The 23,693-nt window shown below is 51.9% G+C and overlaps 7 protein-coding genes across 7 annotated transcripts; 3 read left to right on the top strand and 4 right to left on the bottom strand.

Moving 5' to 3' along the window:
- Positions 1–8,128: 8,128 nt before the first annotated feature.
- On the bottom strand, positions 8,129–9,452 carry CGGC5_v015982 (uncharacterized protein; the record flags this gene model as incomplete). The annotated part of the gene is made up of 4 exons (XM_066153380.1): positions 8,129–8,487; positions 8,536–8,965; positions 9,028–9,214; positions 9,277–9,452. 4 exons carry the CDS (start codon positions 9,450–9,452, stop codon positions 8,129–8,131), a joined length of 1,152 nt encoding a protein of 383 aa, XP_066007303.1.
- A 2,128-nt stretch (positions 9,453–11,580) lies between these two features.
- Positions 11,581–12,053, top strand: CGGC5_v015981 (uncharacterized protein; the record flags this gene model as incomplete). Its single annotated transcript, XM_032022664.2, has 3 exons — positions 11,581–11,693; positions 11,752–11,879; positions 11,929–12,053. The coding sequence occupies 3 exons, from the start codon at positions 11,581–11,583 to the stop codon at positions 12,051–12,053; spliced, it is 366 nt and encodes a 121-aa protein (XP_031880620.2).
- A 2,082-nt stretch (positions 12,054–14,135) lies between these two features.
- CGGC5_v015980 (uncharacterized protein) lies at positions 14,136–14,942 on the top strand (the record flags this gene model as incomplete). Its single annotated transcript, XM_032022663.1, has 1 exon — positions 14,136–14,942. One exon carries the CDS (start codon positions 14,136–14,138, stop codon positions 14,940–14,942), a length of 807 nt encoding a protein of 268 aa, XP_031880495.1.
- Positions 14,943–15,860: 918 nt separating this feature from the next.
- CGGC5_v015979 (uncharacterized protein) lies at positions 15,861–17,036 on the bottom strand (the record flags this gene model as incomplete). The annotated part of the gene is made up of 3 exons (XM_066153379.1): positions 15,861–16,751; positions 16,818–16,870; positions 16,967–17,036. The coding sequence occupies 3 exons, from the start codon at positions 17,034–17,036 to the stop codon at positions 15,861–15,863; spliced, it is 1,014 nt and encodes a 337-aa protein (XP_066007194.1).
- A 2,449-nt stretch (positions 17,037–19,485) lies between these two features.
- Positions 19,486–19,902, bottom strand: CGGC5_v015978 (uncharacterized protein; the record flags this gene model as incomplete). The annotated part of the gene is made up of 2 exons (XM_066153378.1): positions 19,486–19,763; positions 19,863–19,902. The coding sequence occupies 2 exons, from the start codon at positions 19,900–19,902 to the stop codon at positions 19,486–19,488; spliced, it is 318 nt and encodes a 105-aa protein (XP_066007195.1).
- A 988-nt stretch (positions 19,903–20,890) lies between these two features.
- Positions 20,891–21,353, bottom strand: CGGC5_v015977 (uncharacterized protein; the record flags this gene model as incomplete). The annotated part of the gene is made up of 3 exons (XM_066153377.1): positions 20,891–21,125; positions 21,180–21,273; positions 21,332–21,353. 3 exons carry the CDS (start codon positions 21,351–21,353, stop codon positions 20,891–20,893), a joined length of 351 nt encoding a protein of 116 aa, XP_066007191.1.
- A 546-nt stretch (positions 21,354–21,899) lies between these two features.
- CGGC5_v015976 (Ankyrin repeat domain-containing protein 36C) lies at positions 21,900–22,843 on the top strand (the record flags this gene model as incomplete). The annotated part of the gene is made up of 3 exons (XM_066153376.1): positions 21,900–22,241; positions 22,292–22,385; positions 22,461–22,843. The coding sequence occupies 3 exons, from the start codon at positions 21,900–21,902 to the stop codon at positions 22,841–22,843; spliced, it is 819 nt and encodes a 272-aa protein (XP_066007326.1).
- Positions 22,844–23,693: the final 850 nt, after the last annotated feature.

The following is a 23,693-nucleotide window of genomic DNA, read 5'->3' as shown; positions in this document are numbered from 1 at the left end:
CCGATTTCAAGCGGGGGCCGAGCGAGTGAGGCCTAAGGTTGACGACGCTACAGCACTCCACCTATTCAGCGGACCGTGTAGCCGGATGGTTTCGTCGCCACCATAACGTCTACTGACATCGGCCTAAGGGAGACGAAGTGGGTGACATTACTTCCAGCCATCCAACGGCACAAGGGGCTGTTGGCCAGCCCCTTCAGCCACATTGACATCTTGGTTTACCCCCAAGGCACCGACCGATTTGAGGAGTGGAAGTCGTTGGTCACCCGTGGCGTTTTGCATGACTGGTGTGACGCGGACACAGGACTGCATGTTGCTGTACGCTGGGTCACTAGAGCTGTGGTTTGGATGATTGCGCGCAGGGGCTCCGCACTCGTGTATCATTGTGGAGAGCTTGGGAATCCCAACTTGACCTCGCATCCTACTACGTAATTGCCGCGGCGGCGGCATGCATATGAACGGCAAGGGAAGGTCTCAGTGAGTGTACGCGGTAGAGTAGCCTGCATGTTTTGCGACTTGAGGGGGTATCCTCGAGTTAGATAGAGGTGCAAATGCTGTTTGGGGGTGTCAGCGAAGTTTAGTGGCGTGCCCCACAATTGCTCCTGAGGCCACGGAGATGCGTACCCCAACGTGGGCTTCACGATGTGCCGGTGACATATTGCAGTACGCCGGCCGAAACGGTCGCCTCAGAGCGCCTGGTCATCGGGCACTCCTTGACAACGCCCGCAGTCCAAGACTTTCAGCCCTACGCTTGCCCGTGCCTCCTGCGCATTAGCCAGGCTGCCCGCCTGTCGATGAGACGGACCTAGGGCGGGTTAGCGCCCGTCGCAGGGAAGGTCGGCTCGTCTCCCACTCCTACTCTAGTTTGTTTGGCAGGCTCTGTGAGGCGACCACAAGGCACAACGCTTTCTTAGCTCAGATGTGCCTCTGCCTACGCAGTTTCCCTCTAAGTGTCGGCGCTCCGGTCTTGCGCCGGCCTTGTGCCATTCAATGCGGCCTTGGCCGTCTCTTGATTCTCCTATGGCCAGCAGCCTGAGGATGGTGTGCAGAACATGGGGCTAGATGCAGGCGAGAAGTAATCCCAGTTGCTGGAGCCTGATTGCGCGACAAACCAGGAAGTAATGACCGCCAACCTGGGGAATAGGTGCGTGCGCCTGCGGCCGGTGGGCCGGTCATTGGCGCCTGAGTCGCAACGCTGCAGGCCACCATCCCACACATCGACACATCAGGCGGCAAGACTCGTGCGGGAAGACCCTTTCAGTGGGCAGCGGAGGAGACGGTGGTGCAGCGCGGCAAACCGCTTAGTGCTGCGCGGACTCCTTCGAGTGCATGTCGTAAGAGATCTCCGTGACCCACCGTCTGCAGTCAGCCGCCGCGTAGAGTGCCCAACAGCGGCGACGGTGCGGCACGCTGCCACACGCAAGCTATCGGAGAGTATGTGCCATAGCGCGCATACGTATACCCTCGAAACTGTTGGTTTTCATCAGGTAGGTTCGCGTATCCTCATTGGTACACTTACGGGGCGTTGGGCCTGTAATAATGCGTCATGTACTGTGGTATAGTCCATCACGATGGCGGCGTGCGGCGCCGTTAGTGTTGGCCTGGCCGTTGTCGCTGCACCGGGCGTTGTCGCTGCGCCTGCCTTGCTGGCGACAGGATTTGGTGGTAATGGCATTGTTGCTGGTATGTGTACATCCATCCTCGCCTTGTTGAATAATCTTGCGATGCGTGTCTTTTGAACGTGCGACTAACATTACTTATCCCACAGCATCCATGGCCGCTGGCATTCACAGCGCTATCGGCAACGTCGCAGCCTCCAGCGTATTTGGTTTGCTGGGATTCGATAAGTAATATGACATCAGATCCCAATGTAATTACCCATGTAGACCAAGATTGCTACAGCATCTCTTTGCCCTCATTCGCGCCAGGCAGGCGTACCACCCTCAACGGCGTGATCAGCAACAGCCGCAGCGACTTGTTTCGCACGGTGGTTTCACCTTCCAGTAAAGACATCGTCCAGAATCGATGTTCAGGCTGAAGCTCGTTGTTTCATAAGCTCGTGGATCATTGATTGAAGCATCGCTGTTCTGGTGAGCAACTGGTGAGCACAACAGGCTGAAATAGTCAGCCGTGTCATTTTCGTACTCGTTGAAGGCATAATGGATCGCTCACTAGGGTCTTGTTGTCATGGTGTTTGAAGAACTTCGGGGTGTGACCAAAGTGGCCTATCTAATGAAGAGATGAAGGTGTGACAGCAACAAGTTACACTGGGCGGCTTAACGACTCGTCTACCGACGTTTGAGACGGGCTGCTTCCTGACGCTGCCGATCTCAAGCCCAGACCCATGAATCACGCAAAGTTTATCTTCAGACATTGCGATACACGTTCTCGATGGAAATTGAGGTCTAGCAAGAAGCCTACTGACCAAGTCTGACCCCGCTCCTGGACTGTTCATATACAGAGCTGCCTCTGCTTGTATCATATCCATCTGTTCTTCCCAGAACATTGCGGCATCATCATCATCGCCACGGTACTCATCAGAGCCGAAATCCCAAGATAAATCCCTGACGTTTCGCTGTTGTGCTCGTTCGATGACCTGCTCTGTCGCCATCCGATAGACTTGCTCCTGATGGTGGATACTCTGAGGTGTGTTTGTACAGTCGTGGCAAATCATACCATGAAAACTCTGATCGACCTGTCTCCCAGACTTGACAAGTCGGCGGTGAGAGCAAACGACATACCCGTCACCTCTCACAGTTATGAGGTTTGCTGGGGAGTATCCCTGAACGCTGCTGTGCGCCATGCCTATCCCGCATTCAATACAAAAGCGCTTGGGAGCGTCTTGACCACCTCTTCGTCTTTTCTTCATAAGCATGTTGTCGGCAAACTTGCTGAAGTGTCGTGTCGCAGACGTTGATAACCAACATAAGTGTATATGCTTAGTTCCTCTGCAACGTCGGTATTTTCTGCTTCAATTTGTTCAGATTGACCAAATCTGATAAGGTCGTTGAAGCGTCGACAAGTACCCTTTAGATTCAGGTTGTCCGGAAAGAATAAGTACCCGATGACATCCCGAAGGAGTTCATTGGGCAGCTCTGTTAAGGGGGACGGCGTGGTTTTCGCCTGCATTGGAAATATTAGCATACAGGGCCTCGACTTTTGGCTGAGAAGAAACTGTCTTTGACTTTACAGGTGGAATGTGTTGAGGTTTCGAGACGAGACAAAGTCAGGTGAGAAGGTAGGGGAGAAATTTTGTATGCTGTTCAAAAGCCTGAATTGAGCAAGCAGGCAAGCTCAGACCTGTCTATGACGCAGCAACCGCACCTCGGACGTCACACGTCTTGAAACCGACTCATACGTCTTTGCGTGGCGACCGCTGCATATGTTGAGGTGGCAACATACAATACCACCCAAACACCGAGACACTTTCAATCAAGGCTGCCAACGAAGCTTCACTAAACTTATCTGCCACTGAAGCGCTTCTGTGTTCTTATGTCCATCTGCCTTCCCTTAGTATGGTGCTGCTCCTCGAGCGTGTGTCACCGCCAACTAGAACCTGCACCAATCGTCTCTACTTCGAATAGAATGCTCCTCTTGTTTTTGTGCGTGCGTGTGTGCGTAGCTTATTGTACCATGGTGCAAATACAACCTGAATGACTTTGACAGCTACCCATCCACCTGCTTACCGAGCCACCACTCGTACACCCTCCCCGCATTCAGATTGAGCCTGATTAGCGAGGAACATCACGGCATGGCTTGGTCCAAACAACGGACCACACCCAAATATCGTAGATGGGAAACTGAAGTTGGGCAATATGAAGGCGTGACCTCCCGCCGTACTTGATGGTGGCCGGGACAGGATGCAATGGCCCGCGCGTACTGCACTATCGCGGACACTAACGGTGACAGTCACTCCCCCAGGCTGCATGACACTCCTCTGAGATCACTAGTACCGAGCTGTGCCGATCGGGCGGATCATCCCTTGGGGTGAGCTATTTCATTTATCTGTTTACTGCCTGCAGAATGGATGACGATGACAACATCTAGAGGAAGCTGATTGTTGCTGACGCTGTGAGCTGTCAAGGCACACCATCAGCTTGTTTTGGCTCACGTCATGTTGGCTATGTGTATTATGAAAGCCAGCTGTCAGCGATGTGGTCAGTAAGCCATTCCGGGCTCCCAAACACATAGAGTTTTGCTATTCGGGCAGTGTAGAGAATCTATCGGGGCAGTGCCCACTTTTTCCGATCAATCAGATCACTCGCATCCGCCCAACTCTGACTTCAACGATGCGCGCGCCGCGCGCGCACTTTTTTCGCACTCTGCCGAAACGTCGTTTTTTGACGTCAACCACAACGATGGACTTCGCGACGCCAGACGACGCGCCCTACGCGCGCAGCCCGCCCAGCGCCCAGAATCCCTCAATTTCGCTATCGCCGACGCCTTCTACGGCCTCAGTTACCCCTACCTAGCCCGACTCTGCCATGATACCGAACCCTCCGTAAGGCGGGGTCAACGGGGAGCCTGCCGAGTCGATCGACGCCCTTATGACCTATCTCAACGACTTCGCCCGCGCCAACGGCTTCGCGATCGTACGCCGCAGTGGCTCGAACCCACGCGGCGCCGCGGCCTGTACGCTAGAGTATACGCCGCGATCGATCGGAGTTCGAGTATGTTGACGATGATGTGGATGTTCTATAGACGGCGCCGGCGACGGCGCCGGCACAGAAGCGGCGCCGAAGCGCGCGTACGGCGGCTAAGGGATCGTTAGCGCTGTCGTCAACGGCGCCGGGAAGGCTGTGAGGGCGTTTGGGGAGCTGGGTTTACGGGGGATGTTATCGTAGAGCTAAAAATACGTGTAGAGTAGCATGGTTAACGAGCGCAGCAGTCCTAATAGCTTTTTTGCTAAAAAGTCAAAAACTAGGCTGGCCGAGATCTCTCGATTGCCGTAATAAAAATCGCGATGCGAAAAGTTGCGGAACTTTGAACTGAGTGATCTGATTGGTCGGAAAAAGTGTGTACTGCCCCGATAGATTTGTTCCACTGCCCGAATAGCAAAACTCAACAAATATAGCCGAGTCTTTGTCAAGGTACCCTGCTCCCCTAGGGTGTGCCTAAGCCGTTCTTGGACGGGATGGACCGTGCTCAAAATACAGAACACAGATGCCAAGCGGACACCAATTTCGCGAAGCTGTGTATCTTGCCAACTTCGGTCTCGCAGCAGGAAAGCGCTGGCAGCAAGATGGCCAACACGTGCCGTCGACAACAGGCTAATGTGGCATGGGCAAATGCGGTGGTATTTCCAGACAACGGAGCGCTTCACGCCGTTGTGTTTGAAGCGCTCCGTTATGTTTGGCCCGCACTGACTTGAAGAACTTGCCCGACAAGTCTCCCAGGGCGGAGCCTGTCATTCTCAGCGGTAAGATGGAGTTGCCCGAGTACTGTAAGAGGATCGCTCTCTCTGTCTCTCAACTGAGCAGCTATTTTGCTGATCGTGGACGTGCCATTCCAGGGACTTCCATGATTATTCAGTCGTCTTGTCTTATTGTGGGTGATTGAGATCAGATGTCATTCATTCGGGATGCAGTCTTTTGGATAGCTCCCGACGACTACGTGCATTGAAGCGGGGTACGGTATGTGCGGCGGCTTATTGACACATCATCCTCGCCACGCCGCTTTTGGCTTTAGGACTGAGCAGTGGAAACGAAGTAAGGTGGTGCGGTAGGAGCAATACTCCGACATGGGCCGAAGTTTTGCTGGGTTGATGTCGCTCAACCTGAGCGTTTGGCAGCTTGACAGTTCAGTTATTCGTTCTGAAAACTCAACAAAACCCAGCGCATCGAGCGGGATTGCAGGGATATTCAGCCAGTCACTTCCGAAATGGTTCGCTATTCAACCTTCTCGAGAGTCCAATCAGCTTGCTGACCGCAGTGCTACAATACCAAAAAACTGTAGACTAGCAACTGATCTCCAGCTTCAGCCCTTGTTTTCCGGACATTTTCGTTGCACAGACGGAACGTTTGCCCGAATGTGAGGTTGGCGGCAGTAGTAGCTGTTCGGTAACGGCACAGGTGTCTGCACGAATGATCCTGATGTACTCTGTTGGTATGGTTGACTTGGTGAGGGCCAGTGCTGGAGGCACAGTAGGTGCTTCCTTTGGCTACCCTTCCCCAGATTTTGGATGCTTTTTGGGGGCGCCAAAACCACCTGCAGAACATACTCTGGAGGCCAGAACCTGCAACAACAACATGCGTACAAGCAGTACCAGTACGTTCATCATCAAATCCCCGGAGCGCTTATGAAGACTGCTTCCAGGTATTCTCACTGTGGTGGCATGAGGGGAGGCAACACTTCCAAGAAGCCGACTCAACCCTCTGAAAAGTTGCTTCGACCCATCTCTGAGTAATGTCCGCAATTTCATGGCCATTCGAGCTCCAGTCCATAAACATGTCGAGCAGTGGCCCTTCGCTGGATTTGTGCTGCAGAAGGCGTATCACTGTGAGGCATCATGGACGCGTATAGAGCCTGTTGAGTATTTGGTCGACGTGACACTACGCAAGACCCAAGCCAGTCTGTAGGGGATGCCGACAGGATCACACCTTTTGATACGTTGCGGATGCTGGTTCTCGCCACATTGCGCCGATCCGCGCTGTTTGAGACAGACTGACAGCACGTGGCAACGTCGGGAGGCCGGCCCCTCAGTTACATATTGGCCCGGCACATTTTCATTGAAGGGTTGGTGCACGGGACATGTTGTACGCAGTAGGTGGCTGCAGCGCGGTCTCTCGCCCCTACCTAGTGGAGGCAGCAGACGTGGTCAGTAGTCGTATGTCGGTCCAGGACACGGGGGTAGTCGGGACGGACCTGTTTCACGGGGGTGACAGCTGGCTAGTGGCTACCGAGCAGGGAGTCGAACCAAGATTATTGGCCCTAGTGACCGGGCCGTGCCGGCCCCTGTCCCATGTATCCTGGCTGGCGCAGGTAGCCCTTGGAGCTTTCGTGGGGAACCCTTTGTCATTCGGCGGCTTTGTTAATGTACTGACGCAATCGACCGGAGCTCGTCAGGCCAGATCAGCTGATGACACCCAGACTCACGGTTCTTTCATCTGTTGCAATTTACGCGGCACCCACCCAATGCACTAATGCGCAGTTGGGAAAGGAAGCTGAACGAGTTCCATCTGTGGAAATGGCAACAGGAATGACTTGCTATGCCGAAGCCACTTGAACAATCTGACGACTGTGAGTGAGCTATTCGCAACGTTGCCTAGGCGATCGATGGCTGTGGAAAGATCGCGCTTGATGAACGTTGCCTCTATCTCTATTCCCTCCAGGACACGATTTTTCAACGTATAATCAAGCGTTGGGGAGCGACAACATTTCTCACCATGGCGCCTGAGTGAGAGCTGGGCCGTTCCAATGGAGTTCCAGAATATATCACTCTGATTTGCCAGCCGTTCCAGCTGCTCGGTCGGGGCTCCAGCACATTTTGAAAACTTATAAAGCTTGCGTGAGAATTTCTTCCCATACCCGACTAGCTGACAGATGGCAATGCAACTGCCGAGTATCCCGATGACCTCGGCCATCCTGGTTCAGCACAGAGGCCGGTGGGTTTTCGAGGAAGCAAGGTCTGTGTTCAGTTGTGGACTGCTCTGTCTCTTGGTAGACGTCCGCGGTGTCCCAAATATTAGCGGTCTCATGCCAGTGATGCACAAGTAAGGCGTACGTTCCGTGAGTCTTTTTAACTCTAGAGCAGGCCTTGCAGGATGAACCTGAACAAAAGTACAGTGAGAACCAGGGCTGCATTATGCCGCGTGTGCAAGCGACGTGAGGCGCACCGAACCGATACATAAGGCGGACTAGCAGGCAGACAAGCGAATGTGCATCACAAGGAGCGACGAACCAATCGCAGCGGCGATCCAATGCACCTTCCTCCACATGCCAACGTCTTCATTTCATCATGAAAATGCCTAAAACCCGATTCGGGTGACCTTGCGCTTCCTTTTGTACGCGACGTACCAGAGCATTGTCGACGGCCCCTGTTGTATGCAACGGTCGCAGTCGCAGCATTTCCGCGCCGCATGTCTGAAAAACTTATCAACCTCCAAACAACATGGCGAGTTTGATGCTCTGCTCATGGACAGAGGAGTCCAACCTCACTAAGCGTGAGCCCTTTCTTGAGCAGATTGGTACACATGCTAGAAAGCTCGCAGCTCCCCGAGCTCAGACCAGAATAGACAAAGTGATGCCACCGAGGACTTTGGAAACAGTTGACCGCTTTCTCGAGCGCGGTTATACCATAGCCCAAGAACGGTGCGCGCGGGACCGGGTCCATGAGGTTGTGCTTCGCCATGTTCTTTGCCAGTGCGCCAAATAGGGCGGAAGAACAATCGAAGTCACATCCAGTGGAGCCACGAAGAAGATCGGAGCCTAGTTTGTCCAGTGTTCCCAAGATATCTGCTATGGCGTCCTGCCTTCGCTTGTCGATCTGGTCTGCCGGTGTCAGCAGGCATACGTAGAGACGATGGTGAGCGTACAAACCGATCGGGCTTTGTAAAACGGGTAGCTCAAGGGTCGGGAGCGGCCCTTTACTCTTTGTAACGGCTATCTTGGTGACGGCCTGGAAGAGGTCATCTCGACGAAAAACGACTGACACGAGCAACCAGAGTATCAGCTCGCGGTTACACTGCAACGACAGTTGTTCCTGGAGGCTGTGGATCCAAAGGGTGGCGAAGAATTCGACGGTGTCGTGGCAATCGTAGTAATCAACGAGTACAGCGATCTTGGCGAGCTGTTCCAAGTCGACACTGCGGGGGATGTTTTGCGTTCTGGCATGGAAAATGTGCATCAGAATGGGGAGAGCGTCGGCGTCCCAGTCCGCTGCCTGTAAATGCCGACGGCCATCCTCGGAATGCACCAAAGTCTTTGCCCACAGCTCGCTGAGTGCCTTTTTGAAGTAGCTGACGCAAGACTGAGATGTCGCGATGAAACGACGAATTTGACGGTCGGTGTTCGGTTGACTTCGACTCCCACGAGTGGGGACTCATTTGTTTCGGGCCCGTTGGTGGTCGCAATTGTCGCGTACTCCGACGACTCAAGTCTCTCTGATAGCGAAAGTGCTCTCTGTTTCTTTTTCTTCTTTTTATCTTTCTTGCTCTTCGTGCCAATTTCTTCTTCTGCTTCCGTCTTCAACATTGAAACCGACCAATTATCGGGCTCGCTGTATCTAGCGGTCAGCTCTGACCTCCGGCCTCGTCTCGGGGCACGGATTAGGCGAACCACAAGTCTAGTCCCTGAAGCCCAGCGTCCAGGCAATCATCCCATGGGGCAAACGCCTTGTTCGGATTTTCTAGGACGAGCAGCACGTCTCCGTCAGGATCAATCTCGTGGTGACGCTCCCCAGAGCCACGTTGTGCATGAACGGTGTTGCTGAGCGCGGTGCGAAAAGGCGTCGTCATGGTGTATGCCAGGTACAATGTGGCGATCCAAACGACCGTGCGTTGAGCCTGGTGGGGGGCTGGAAGGTCTTTAAAGCTGTCACTGGCCTCTCTGTGGGAGCCCTGTCCGCCGCCGCCATACAGTATGAACAGACTGAGTGACATGTATTGTTACATGAATCCACCCACCACCCTCAACATCCACTCCACCGCATCGTCCGCGGGCGCTAATACCCAAGTTCCTCTAGAAGACGGCGGTGCTTGACGGCAAACGGCCCCACTGGTGCGATGGAACCTGGCAATGCCTGCAGGACTCAGCGCTCAGACCTGTGCTCTATCTTGACGGATAGGTACCGCCGGGGTCTACAAGGCGGCACATGGCCTGATGAACTAGCAAGAGCCAGGGACATCGGTTACGCAAACCTGCACGCCCATGAAGCCGCCGTTGTATGCAAGCTGGCCAGGTCTGAAAAGTTCGGCACGCCCAAAACGTCCGCTGCCAGCGCCATTCGCCCAGACATCGCACGGACAGCCTGAAAAGCTCCGCTGCACTCCCGGTTCGGGGGCCCGTAGTCGAACCCGTCTTCAAGTCTATTTCGCCGCGTCGAGACGGAGCAGGATGTTCGGAAGCACGGCTAAAGTTAGCTGCCCTTTACAGCCGTAAGAAGACCGGTGCTTTTCCATTCAACGTGCCACGTGGTCGCCGAAAGTTCGCTGAGGAAGAACGCCATACAGTAGCGCGAGAGCCACAGATCCACCTCTTGGTCAAGGTGTTATGACTTGTACCCCCCAACGATGAGTCGGCAGCTCATATCCTCTATATGCGAAAGCAGCGGCCGGGTAGGTTTTACCACGAGATTAATGTACGAGCAGCCGCTGTAACGCTTCTCTTCGGACGCCGCACTCCATCTGGGGTCTCGGACTTTGTGTGTACCTTAGCGGGGCCGGCGCTCCACTGCGCCGTCGGGTGCCAGCCCTGTGGAGGCGGGTTCGCTCTGGATCTCGTGGAGTACGCGACCGGTGTGACGGGCGCAACGCGTGATGCAGGCTACAACCAATGGCAAGGCCACGAGGTGCTGCTCCCACAACCTACGCACAACATTACGTTGAAAGTTTGTGCAGAAAGAGGGCGCGACATTTGCTCTATGTTGTTCATTGCATAATTGGACGATCGTGAGAAATGGAATGTCTCCAGGCCCTGCGATGATTCCCAGTTCGACCGGCGTCATTGCACAGAAGCTGCAGTACGAGGAGGGCGCTTTCCCAATAGTACGTACGGTATCACCTTACACCTCATCTATCTGAACTTGACCCACAGGCTGGGCTCTTTATCACTGAGCACATATAGTACCACCGCGATTAGCAATGGGAGAATCACTGCTGTTGAAGCCGGTTCTGGGTACTTTCAAGTAGCCCTCGATTACGCGCTGCCACTCGCATTGTCGTGCCCCATCCCGACCCCACATTTTGGTTGGCAGACCAGTCGCCACAGCGATTACCAGAGTCTGTGGAGGCCCATCACAGCAATTTTCGGCTTCTCGAACATTAAGATTGTTTGCGAGAGCAAGCGCCATACAGTACATACCCAAAATGCTGTAGCAAAGTGGTCCCTTGCGAGTGCATTAAGGTTTTGTACTTGAGGACTAATCGACATGTGGCTTCAAATCATTACAGTGGTGCGTAGATCCAAGCGACGTTGGTGAAGTCTCAGAACAACCAAGAGGTGATGTAGTCTTGTATGCAGTACAGCAATACAAATACGCCCATTCGTGCTTCTGGCCACGCTTTCATAGCGCGACGAGCTCAAAACGGCCGAGAAAATTGACTTTAGGAAGAGCCAGCCATTACTGAACTGGAGCAAGTTCCTACACAACCAAGACCAATGCATGAATCCCAGCAATATATGAGGAGGCTGCGACAGCTGAAGTTGTGTAGACACTCTAGCGACTACAACTATCAATCGTAAGCCATGGTCTCTCCGGTCGTCAAAGTCCTCAGCCACTTGGCTATTTTGAGCAGTGCGCTAGGTCATGTGTCAGCAGAGCAACGCGAAAACCAGTTGGTTGGAAGGGAGAATGATTCTCTGCAGCCGCGCGACTTTCTGTCATCCTGTGATGTTTGGGGTACGCTTGAGTACGAAAAGTACAAGATGGCTGCACGTTGCAGGTCCAAAACAGGCTGCTGGACCTGGTCTGTTCTCGATTTGAATCACTGTATAGCGTATCAAGACGGAAGAGACAAATGGTTGACGGCGCAAGACGAGTGAATACACCTTAAAAAAATGTACAAATATACATGACAGAGCGCTGATCGCTTCCAGGGGAAACTTCTTCGAATTTGCTCAGCCCTGTTCATCGGATAACTCAACGACATCCTGGGCCACCTACCAATGCGCACCATATGCTGGAAACCAGGGTGGACAACATCTTAATCTCGGAATAGACCTGAGTAAGCAGTGTGATCTGTCGTGCTGTCGCTCATCACTGACATTTCTCAGACAAGCTGGTGGGTAACGACAACGGCACCCTAGTCTGTGGCCGACAAGCCTTCAAGGGGACTATGCTGAGCCAAGAGCAAATCAGCTGGTCCGAGGATGGTATTGAGATTAGCCAGGGCCAGTGACTCTTACTTTGTCGTAAGCTTTGGTGGGACCTATCCCGTTCTTCACCGCGGTGGAAAGCGGGAAGTTTCCGAGAATATCACACCAGCAGATTCAAAGGTTTAAAAGGACGAGATTGAATGTAGTAAGCTGGAGCAGGCGAAGGAGTTATAGGCATGAGGAGATTAGGTGATTATCTTTACTACCAGATAAGAGTCGAACCGAACGAGACATAGACCAGTTGCTCTGCGTTCATTGTGAAGAGAAAGGGTAGCAAGTGCCTCGGGTTCGGGTCCTGTGCTTCTGTAGCCTTGTCACTTTTCAGTTCTTTCCCGTCACTGCATATTCTAAACGTACTTTATCATGCAGCTGATTAAGGCTCCAGAACAAATCATCATCTGGACTGAAACTCTAGAGGCTGGTTATCATAGAACTTTACAGAAAGGATATCTTAGTTATAAGACCCAGATAGCATAGGGATCTGAGGTTTCTAGTGAAAGGATGATGGCTTCATTTTGATATGTCACGTCAAAAGTTATTGCATAAATAGCGGCCGTACTACATTTTGCATTAATGAGCAAGGAAAAGTGAAACTGCAACTCTGAGCTGATAATTACTACGCGCCCTATTGCCTCCCAACCAGCAAAGGCACAAGAACCAGCCTAGCCGCGCAGAAGGGCAACATAACGTACAATGCCCATCGCCGGATTGTGTTCTGTGCAGTAACACCCCACAGCATGGGTCCAGCGCAATTGCCAAACGCCCATACCGCCCGGCTGAAGATGGATCCTGTCAGTGGATGAATCAGCGAGTTCGGTAAAGGCTGCTCACGCGCTGCCAGCAAGAGAGATGGCCAGACAACAAAAGAGTAAGCTTTACGGCGAACATCGAACGCGAAGTTTAACTGCAGGGAAAGAATTGGGCACGATGGCGAGTGTTCACGCGGATGCTGGCAGCGACGGTCTTACTTTACTGTACGTCAAGACTGTCTTATGTTCTTGCGAGGGAAGGAGAATCCGTGAAACTATTCTCTTCCCTTCTTGGTGCCATGTCTTCGACTTGGTATGCACCAGCGAGCTGCATGCCAAGCCGCAGCGTGAGGTGCCAGATGTGGCCGAGGCCCAGAGGTTCTTGTAGACACAGGTCCTTGCCCGAACACACCTATCGCGAAGCACCTTGCCGATGGTCAGCCACAAACGGCCCCGGCCGGAACTGAGGGTGGTTCTCCCCGTTTGCGCGGTGGCTTACATACGCTGGTAAGGGTGTCTGTCGTATCGAAAGAGCCACAAAGACATCTTCAGCGAGGTCAATGTGAACATGACTGAGGGTCTGGAGGGCCGCGGCAGGCTGTCTCCTGCCTGGCATTTATTTGAGCCGACTAGGCAGCCAAACACACCATTCACTGGATGCGTGTGCACCTGTGGGAAAACACTCGTGCCGTGCAGACCTTGAGCCGTTGCAAAGCTTGTATATACATGTATGTACAGTGCATCTGACGCCAACAGGCGATGAGATCGGAAGGACCAACGCCGTAAACGGACGTCGGTTGCGACTGCACTCGTGAGGTGCATTGATCTTTCAACGTACGTGCATATGTGTGCGTCTACTCTCCCCTGAACAGCAGGACCTTTTCAATCCTAAGTTGAATTGAGACCCCCCCAATTCCAAAACGAAGAGCTAAAAATAGCTTCCCAAGCATGTGTGCGATTTGCGAACCCAAAGTCCCCACGGAAGCAACTGCCTGGCGGCTGCGAGTCCACTTTCCTCCTGGCGCCAGAAATATCCTAGACGAACCCCAGAGCCATAAGGATGCTAAACCAGCTTCAGCACAGGTAGAAATAGAGTGATACCGTCATCCCATTTGGCTCGGGCTACAATATGGGACACGTCCAAAGTAAGCTGGAAGACGCTTGCACCAAATAGCCGGCAACTCATATAAGTGTACAGGTTACTCTCATGCCCTCGCCTTGTCCATTTTCACAACCATCGTTGCTATGAGTGCGTTTGGTGTTGTTGTGGCTTGTCTGTGTGCTCTGAAACTGTTATGCGCAGTGTCTGCGCACACATGGGTAGAGCAGTTGAACAGAATAGCGTCAAACGGCACCATGCTTTCTCCACCTGGTTTTCCACCCCGATGGTCTGGTCGAAATGGGAATTTCAGTGACGGCTTGTTCACCAATCTTCTGGAGGCTAGCAACTATCACTTGTGCGCTAAGCAGCCACTTGGGCAGCAGATGCCTGGATTTGACATGCTCAAAGCGGCGCCTGGCGATTTCGTAGGCCTGCGTTACCAGGAAAATGGGCATATCACCCTTCCAGATAGCCCGATCAACAAGCCCTCCAACAGGGGCACCATATATGTTTACGGAACACTATTTCCGAGGGCAGAAGATTCTCTGTTCGACGTGTTCAAGAGGTGGACAGCAGACGGGAAGGGTGGAGATGGAAGAGGCCGGCTTCTCGCAACCAGACACTACGATGACGGGCAGTGCTACCAAGTTAACAGCGGACCGATCTCGCTGCAGAGACAACAGCAGTTCAGGAAAGCCGCGATGGACCCCCAAGGCGCTGACCTGTGGTGTCAAGCAGTCATCAGGCTTCCCAAAGACCTGGCGGAAGGGACATTGTACAGCATATACTTTGTCTGGACCTGGCCGACTCTCAGGCCGTCATCAGTGTCCCAATCACGGTCGGGCAAGTACGGAGACTTTCCTGAACAGGGGTCTCCACGCGAGGCGGTATACCTGACTTCGGAAGATGTTGTGAAGTCGGAAATCTATGGCAGCTGCGCCATGATCGAAGTCGACTCTAGTGGTAAAGTGGAGTCGGCTACAGGGGAAACTTACATCGCAGATCAGGACATCAACAATCTTGGGATTAAGGAGCAATTAGACAATCTCTTCCTGGTATGAGGCATGTTCAGGTAGCATTGAGGTGATTGTACATATCTCGAGTTGAACTGGCCTCATAATCGCGAAATAGACACAAGAACGGGCCGCTGATCAGAACGAGAGTGACTGGGTGTGCTAATAATTACGCAATACGTGGATAGGCGATGTGAGCTGCTGTTATCACCATTAAATGCCCAAGAACACAGCCTAGATACAGCCGCGATTGAAATCACTTTCCGCAGGCATCGACGATCTCATCCGCCGGCCTTCGGCCTGTCGTGTTTGTTAAATATCCGAGCCCAGACTTCGAGAGACGAACCAGCTGGGAGAGGTCCATCGTCATCGCTCTGAGGCTGTCACGGGCTAGAGCCCGGATCGATATCTCCGGCTTTGCCGGAGCAGTCTCCGAGATCCGGCTCCGTTGGACCCACTATTCTGCCGGGGCACACCGCCTAACCCGGTCTGCTTCACCGCTGTTAGGCGCCTATCCCTGTAAAGTCCTTTCTCCCTTCTTCAGCTTAGAATAGTCAATCGACGGCACCTCTACGTTGAACAAGCCTAGGGCCAGCCCCTTACACCATGGCGACAATTCTACAACCTCACTGTTCAAAAATAGTTGCGCGCTGGACATACAACATCCGACCGAGGTCGGATTTTCGATCGGTTGAACGGATTCACGATGCCGATGCAGATATATTCGCGAGATGACATCACCTTGTTAACCTCCATCTCGCTTACTCGTACAGGAGCCTACCCGGAATCCGAAAGCATTCTCTAGCGATTGCTGCCTTGAAGAGTCATCAACCCCTTTAAGCTGGCATACATTTCATTTCCAATGCGCGGATGTGGTCAGTGGATATAATATCTATGAGGGGCTCGCCAATGAGCCCATGATTCTGTCTTTGCATGGGTTGGTACTAGGGCTATTCCCTCAATTTTTCAGATCAGCCCGACATCTCGATTTCCTCGATGCTGCGCTGTCGGTTGGACTTTTCCAAGTGCCTCGACGTCTGCCCTGGCTAGGTGACCTTGCTCAATTTCGAGGTCTCCTTGCTCTCTGGCGAGTCGAATTTGTCTCGACACTAGATAGAGAAACCGGTGTATCCTTTGCGTGCTCTCTGTGGCGTGGCTGACGCGCGCTGCATTTGATGGCGTTTTCGGTGTTTTCCTCTCTTGCAATGGAGCTGCCTTGTCGATCTCCGCCGTATCTTTCACCAACCCATCACCTCCTATATTCCCCATGTCTGCTTCTCGATCCGAGGTACTGTCGCTTGGCCCTCCTTCCAGAATACACACCCTTTTGTTCTCAACTGACCCAGAAGGTGCGTAGCTGCCCTCGGTTTCCATCTCTAGCAGGTCGTTTAAGCCAATCTCGAGCAAGTCGACGAAGGAATCTTCCTCGCTCTCATTCGGCGCATTCGCGGTGTCAGTACCACACATGACAGAATCTTCCGCCTCGCAGACATCTTGGTTGGATTTTGCTGTCTCTGTGGGCAGCTCAAAAGCTGCTAAACCAAAGGTCTCTTCATTCGAAGGGGTCTCGACTTGCTGGGCGTCAGGTGTGTTATCGCCGAAGGCAGCGACGACATGGCTATCAGCCTCGATGTCGTGGGGAGCGTCCACGTCCTCATCCGCGACTTCACTTGTCGGTGGATCCTCTGCTGCAATGACTTTGGATTCTGCCTTTGCGCCACTTGCAACTTTTCCCAACCTGGTGTCGTCAGTCTTTACCGTGACTTGATCCGATTCGACGTTTGTTTTCTTTCGCCGATGGCGGGTGATCCGGCGTTGGCCTCCAACTTCGTTAGTGCCGTTGACGAGTTCCGCTAGCTGGGTAATACATGAGTCAGTCCACCCCGTTCCAACCGCAAGAACATATATGCTGCACAGGCTTACAAAACGGTTCACATCAGGAAGGCTTTGGCCCTCGGGAACGTGGACGGCACCATCTAACTGTCCGTAAGTCGGATTGAAGTGGATGACGGCTGAAAACACTCCGGCACCCTCGCCCAGCTGCACAGCCTTCAGTTTCGCGCTTGACCCACGTTTTCGGACCTTCTCTTTGGCCTTCTTGTCGTACGTAAAGATGGCCGCGCGCGACGCCACAGGAGCCATCTTCTCTTGACTTGAATGATCTGAGGAAATTTCAAGTTCGAATGTGATCGACGACAATACAATGACCGAGACTGGCTATTGAGATGCGACTGCATTGCCCTCAAATACGGCTTCTGTCGGACGGAAGCCATCACAGGCTTTGTCGCAGGCTTTGGTGTGAGCCACTTTGCTTCCTCGCCACTTCTTCGTTCTCTTGCGGCTCGTCACTACCGCAGACCGCAACGCCTTAGGGGTCTTCGCAGTCGTACCCATAATTGGCTTCCGCCCTCAAGCTATTCGAATGCTGAGGCTGTCCCTATGTAGAAGCAAATAATGGCTTTCGAGTTGTTTTAGTAATTAAGTTGATTGTGCCAACAGCCAATAATTGATTTCCCGACGACGTAGCTTTATGGCTGCGCAGCAGGGGGTGTTTGTGTTCTTGCCACCCTGCTTATCCGAAGATTCACAAGCGGCTCCAGATGTCACAAAGTCCTGGAAGTATGCAAGCTGAGAGGAGGCAACATATGACCAATACTGTACGCCTTGTTGCCCACCTGATCAGGCGCAACCAGTGGTATTCTGAGTGCCGAAGCCACTTAGGTGATAAGCAACAAGATGGAATGCTTTTGGACCAAGCCTGTGTGGGTCTGGTTCAGGAAGATGAAGTGTGTTGCGGAAACCGATTTTGGAGGCGGCTGTAACCCATTGCAAGTACAGTAAAAGGCGTGATGAGCTCCGCCAGATCTCGTAGTTAACATCTTTTGTAGTGGTGCTGTGGAGATGCTGCAGACATGGGTCAGATGACGCTCTTCGCAGAGTGCAAGTCCTCGGTGGAGCTGTAGCTAACAGAGCCAGAATTAGACCCGACAAACAACGGCTTAAGCAGGGTCTAGAACCATGAAAAAATCGGGAATTAACAGATTATCAATAAGCCGTTTCTAGCGTTTTTACCTTGATTATGATAGAGGCTGCTCTCTCAGTACTTAGCAAGTACCGCCGTATTCTGCCATCCCATGTCAGCGGTGACCCCACAGCACCACTACGAAAGTTGTTAACTACGAGATCTGGCGAAGCCTATCTGGCGAAGCCCATTACGCCTTTTACGGTAAGCATGATGGATCGATAACTGTTTATGACTTTGGTATATGAGCAAATCAAGGGTCTGGAGCCGATTGCACTGGCAGCCATGACGCCCTGGATTGCCGCCCTCGATACCTCAGCATACGGTGTTGTATTCTTACGGTGTACAGATCACTGCGATAAGTAGTGGGAGAACGACTACTGATGAAGCCGGTTATGGATGCTTTCATGCAGCTCTTAATCACACGCTACTACTAGCACTGTCATATAGTACACCATCCCGACCCACACTTTTGTTTGCAAACCAGCCACTACAGCCATCGCGGATCAGTTTTCAGCCTCTCAAATATTCAGAATGTTCGTGGGAGAGGAACAACATCGGAACAGTACTATAAGTGACACGCTCACAATTTGCAATAAACCACATATCAGGGGAAGGTGGTCTATCGGAGGAGAAAGCCTGGGACTTGAAATGGCTTGCTGGACGCTAAAAGCCTGGGTCAAAGGTCGTTCACCGGGAGATTAACCAAGAGTGGATATGGAGGTTCAAACACCAGCGTATCATACTCTTGACTGAATTCAATGCTGGCACTGAATAGGGGTAAAGAGGTAAGACAAGCCAGATATAAAGCCCCCGAACCGTTCAGCGAAGACCTCAGCGACATTATGTTGATATTTGTAACAAAGTGAAACAGCACTTCCACGACAAAATCTGTGTCCACGGCAGCTCCATGCAGCTGATATCGAGCAGTATAATAGCGGTTGATATTTGAAGCACAAAGATCCATGCAGAATCGCGGACGATGGTCTTTGACTATTCGAGAGTCGACTGAGCCACAGCAGCCGGCGGGGGATGATCTCCTGAGGTTGTTTTTTTTGTTATTGAGCTTATATATCGTCGTCTACTTAAGTCGTTCATTCGCGTTACGGAAATATGCTCAGATACTGCTTGGGATCCCACTTTTGACAATTATCTCATTTCCCTGATCCCGTCCGTGAATTCGACCCGCGGCCATGGAAGGTCTCGCTTTCCTATCAGTCTCGCTACTGAGCTCCAGTTATACCATCCTCAGCAGAGTAAGAGGCAATGAAACGCAAAACTCCGAGTTCAAAGGACGAAAAACGACAGCTCCATTGTAGATATTTGTTTCTATTTGCAGCGGATTGGGAACTCAAAAGCTTCAGTCTGAAAAGTCTTCTCATTGTGTCGAAGAGGATCCAACCTTTATCTTGTCTGCCAGTACACATAAGAAGTCTTACTGAAAACGAAAGCATGGTGCCAACATGCTTGACCCACACAAAATGTAAACATGCATCCGCCTATGACGGCACATTCCCCTTTGTCATGAAGTATTTGCGGATCAGCATCGTTGGACGGCCCATAGCCCTTCTAACCGAGATACTCCCATAGAGAAATGACGACAAGGGAAATGAACAAGCCTGCAACGCAGTTGCAGCGGGCGCGGTGAGAGACAGTTGCGCTGACGGGTACCGCTGTGGATATGTGCATTGTCGGTTTTTGATATGTCCAAGACGACTCAAGATTGCTACTAGATGCCGTCCTCGTCACGCTGATCACAGTGCTGATATTTGGTGTGTTTTGGGCGAAAGTAGCGTTCCAGAATCGATGAGTGTAAGTCAGCGTGTCCGGAAGTGAAGTAGTACGAACTGCCGTTGTGGTCAGCGGATTCTCTCTCGGAGGCCAGGTGCACGCTTGAGGTAGCGTTGTCACTGTGCTTGAAGATGAATGGACTGAGTTGGGTGTACGAGCAGCTGTGTATATATTGGCAAAAGCCCAGATCTCCATGGTGGTTTCTGCGGGTTGGTTCAGTATGTAGTAGAAGGACTTATGAAGCCATCAACCCGCCGTCTCTTCTTTTGTAGCATTCTTGACTTGGGGTCAAAATTGGCTGCAGACGTACCGATAGCTATCTATAACGCATTTATTGACATGTCTGGGCAGCTGCAGCTGATACATAAGGTTGGTGTCAAATGTGGCTCATGCTGGATGCTCTCAAAAGCATACCTGGTGCGGCGAGAGCTAGAAACTTTGTCACCTTGAATTTGCAACGTCTAAAGATACTTTAACATCACCATGTACGGTGACCTCTTTTCTCAAACATTCAGGCGAACAGTAGCCGATGCTTATCAAGATCTTTTACTCTCTCCTCATACTGCGACACCCTATTATGCATCACAAGCATATCCACAAACCTCACTCAACAGACCTCCATCTCAGCTACAGCTAGAGGAGGAACAGAAAATCCCAACAAGCAGTGCCGCTAATGAATCGTCGTTGTCGTTCCGACCGGGCAGTGAGTTTTATCTATCAAAGAAACCATCGTCATCAGATCGGACGGTATGTCTCAAGGACTTAGAATCGACTGAAAGATCTTGCCCTCTGTTCGGACTTGCAACACACAGAAACGGCACAGCGCGAGCTCACGACCAATATGATAAACAGCAACACTTCCAATACCTTGCACCGTCCCAAAGAGAAGGTGCGCCTACCGGGCCTGTCCAGTCAAAGCCGGGATGTGTTTAAAGCCAGGAAGTCTTGCATGTACCGTAGCATGTCTATGCTTAGCAGAATATGCGAATTGTAGAAGATTTTGAATACATATACGCCTTTAGACAGCGTCGCTCAACGGGAACATAACGATGATCTACATCAAATCTTGCATTTTCCATAGCTATGCTCCCCTAAGAATACTACGCTGTATCATCATTCAGGAGCAACGAAACTGAAGACACGGGTTGCAGTGTAGGATTTCCCTCTGGGAATGTGGCTAGAATCAACAGCTTGCCACCTTTTTATTTGACGACCACTGGAACATGGGTGGAAAACTCCAAACACCAGGATAGACACCTATCACACGACCATCGTCGGCCACAAAATAATACGCCATCCTGTTGTTGACGAGCTCCATGACAAGTCTGCCGCTCGCCACCCAGGTGGACGTGGCCCAAGGCGTGATTGGCACATACTGAATGGCGTTGCCCGGCTGACCCTTTTTCGCGTTCTTTGGGCTAGCCAAATGTCAGCTTTCCGGCATGCGTCAAGCTATAAGGTATGGCGCGTACCGTGAATCACGGGCAATGGAAGGCTTCACTTCTTCGCTTTGGGCAGAAGCAGACGGCTTTTGATTTGGCGACTTACCGCTTGCTCCCGTCATGGCTTGGCGAGGCTGTCAGTTAATAATCTATATGGGAGTCGAGCTGCACTCAAAACTCACCCTTTGGCAAAGAGCCCTTCATCTCTACGCAACTCGCTTTCTTGTAGTAGGTTTCAATAACCGTGAATCGATCACACAAAGATGCGAGGTCTTTTTTGGTTGTCTTTTGCCTTAAGACGCGTGAAATTCTGTCATGTATGGCTGGCCAAGGCCGGGTTTTTCCGTAGAATCGGCGCACTAATTTTCCTTCCAGGAATGGCAGTTTCGATCGTTCTTGCTGCATGTTTGCACAGGTATTTGTCTGATTCGATGCAACAGACATGGGAAAAATAGGCTTCCGAGCGTGTGGCCAATTCGGGAGCTGTTCCGCGAAGATAGTTGCGTCTTCTCTTGGACACCGAAAGCATTGCACCATTTGTGTTATTGAGGCAGTTGATAGGTTAAGAAAAGGCTTTTGAAGTTTGATACGTACCGAACGACGGTTCCTGCTTTTCCAACGGAGCCTCTGAACACTGGTAACTGACAAGTACAAATATTTCAGCCTTGATCAAATGGCCTGCGATGCTACGACATCTGTCGTATAGGTGTTCTCCTGTCTCGGCATCTGCTGCAAGCTTTGACTAACGCGATGGAGCGACAGGCCCGAGACTTTTCAGAACTTTTCTTCGGTGCCGATCCGTATTCCGTAGACTTTGAAGAAGCCCCTACCCCTTCTGATTCGTGGTCTTCCGGCGTACATACGCCAACTTCTAGCGATGACGATCCCGCGCAGCCAGGCGGTGCACCATTACAGCAGCATATGCCGACGGACGAGCCTCCTTACCTCGAGTACGAGTATCCGGATCCATTTGAGACTACCTCAGCTTGGAGAACCGCCGATGGCAACAGTGAGGCTGCTACTTCGACACTGGCATCATCGAGAAGTTGGGTCGGGGATCAAGAACACCGAGAAGCTCAGGGGGCCGATGTGGTACCGCTGACATTAGACTATGGCTGGACGCAACCTAACTTACTCAACAGCATGACGTTATTTTCCATGTTCTCGTGCGCACGCCAGAACGCCTGTTCAGCCGAGAGGTATCAACGCATGCCTGGCATCAACATCAGCTCGATTGTAGGTGGAAAACTCAAGCATTGCTTTATGTGCTCACGCCTTCCACGAACCTTTTCTTACGCGACTCGATTGGAGATACGATCCTACACACCTTGGCAGGCGATTTTGGATTGCCAAATTTGTCGGCGGAAACCGAGGGTTATGATATCTTACGGCGGCTCTTCAATCTTGGACCAGATGGTTTCGGCCCGTCAGTAAGGGACTGCTGTCTATCTATGATTGATTGGCAAAACGAAGGGTATTCCGTGCCTGACGGAGTCTACACTGAAGCATTCATGCATACACCTCTTGGTGTCGCAATATTGTACAATAACCTAGCCTGCGCGGAGCTCCTACTTCAACAAGGGGCCGATCCAAACATTCCCGGAGAGTGGGGGCAAAGTCCACTGTTCTTTGCCAATCGGAACAAGAGCGAGGACGCAGTCCAGCTGCTGATAGCTTACGGCGCCCGCCTTTGATGACGGCTCAGCTCTCAACCAGATGCTGCACCAGCCACGAGAACATCCTGCTTGACGCAGTGGACTAATAGAATTTTACGATACCCTGTGCGGACATTTATTGTGATACATCGTGGCGAGCCACGCGGACCAATCGCGATCGTTCGTGGCTAACAGTCATCAGTGCACATTTCGCCGACAGTGTTTTCGTCCGACAAAAACGTTTCACGCACATTAACACGCGCAGTCAGTTTTCGGATGCATCCTTCAAATATGGATTATCAACTACTGTGTACTGCAACTGCTGTTAGGGTTCCACTTCGGTGGAGGGTTCTAGAACATCACGGCCTCGTTACTGCTGATTCAGCCGGTCGGTCCATATTGATACTGTCATTTCTCGTTCAAGGGCGGTGGGGCAATCCAACCAGACCCTTGTTTTAGCGCCAGTTTCGTCAGTTGTTGTGATCAGGTAGCCAATCGACCTTAACATGGTCTGCTTGAGGCCCTCCGTCCATATCTGGCCTGGTGGAGACTTTTCATAGCGGCAGTTGCAGCCCTGCGATGATCCTAAATCGCATCTGTCCACTCAATGTGCGATCTACCCCCACGCCCTTCTCACACGCCCTCCCGAAGACGACAATGCTCCTGAGAATGCACCACACGACAGAGCCAGAAACAGCTCTCAATGACAGCACTCAGCATAACCTCTGTTCCCGTGACAGGGACTACACTAAGCCGAAAGACAAGTGAAGTTAAATACCAAATTAGATGACGCGATCCCGCTATTATCCTGAATCACTACCTAACGTCTACACAACTTCACTAGCGCTTCAGGAATCTGCGATTGCGTTCACAGCCACAAACCTTTCTC

Source organism: Colletotrichum fructicola, assembly GCF_000319635.2.
Source record: "Colletotrichum fructicola Nara gc5 chromosome Unknown KSG_Nara_v1_contig10, whole genome shotgun sequence".
NCBI lineage: Eukaryota > Fungi > Ascomycota > Sordariomycetes > Glomerellales > Glomerellaceae > Colletotrichum > Colletotrichum fructicola.
The sequence above is the reverse complement of the archived record's forward strand: the minus strand, read 5'-3'. Positions and strand labels throughout refer to the sequence as shown.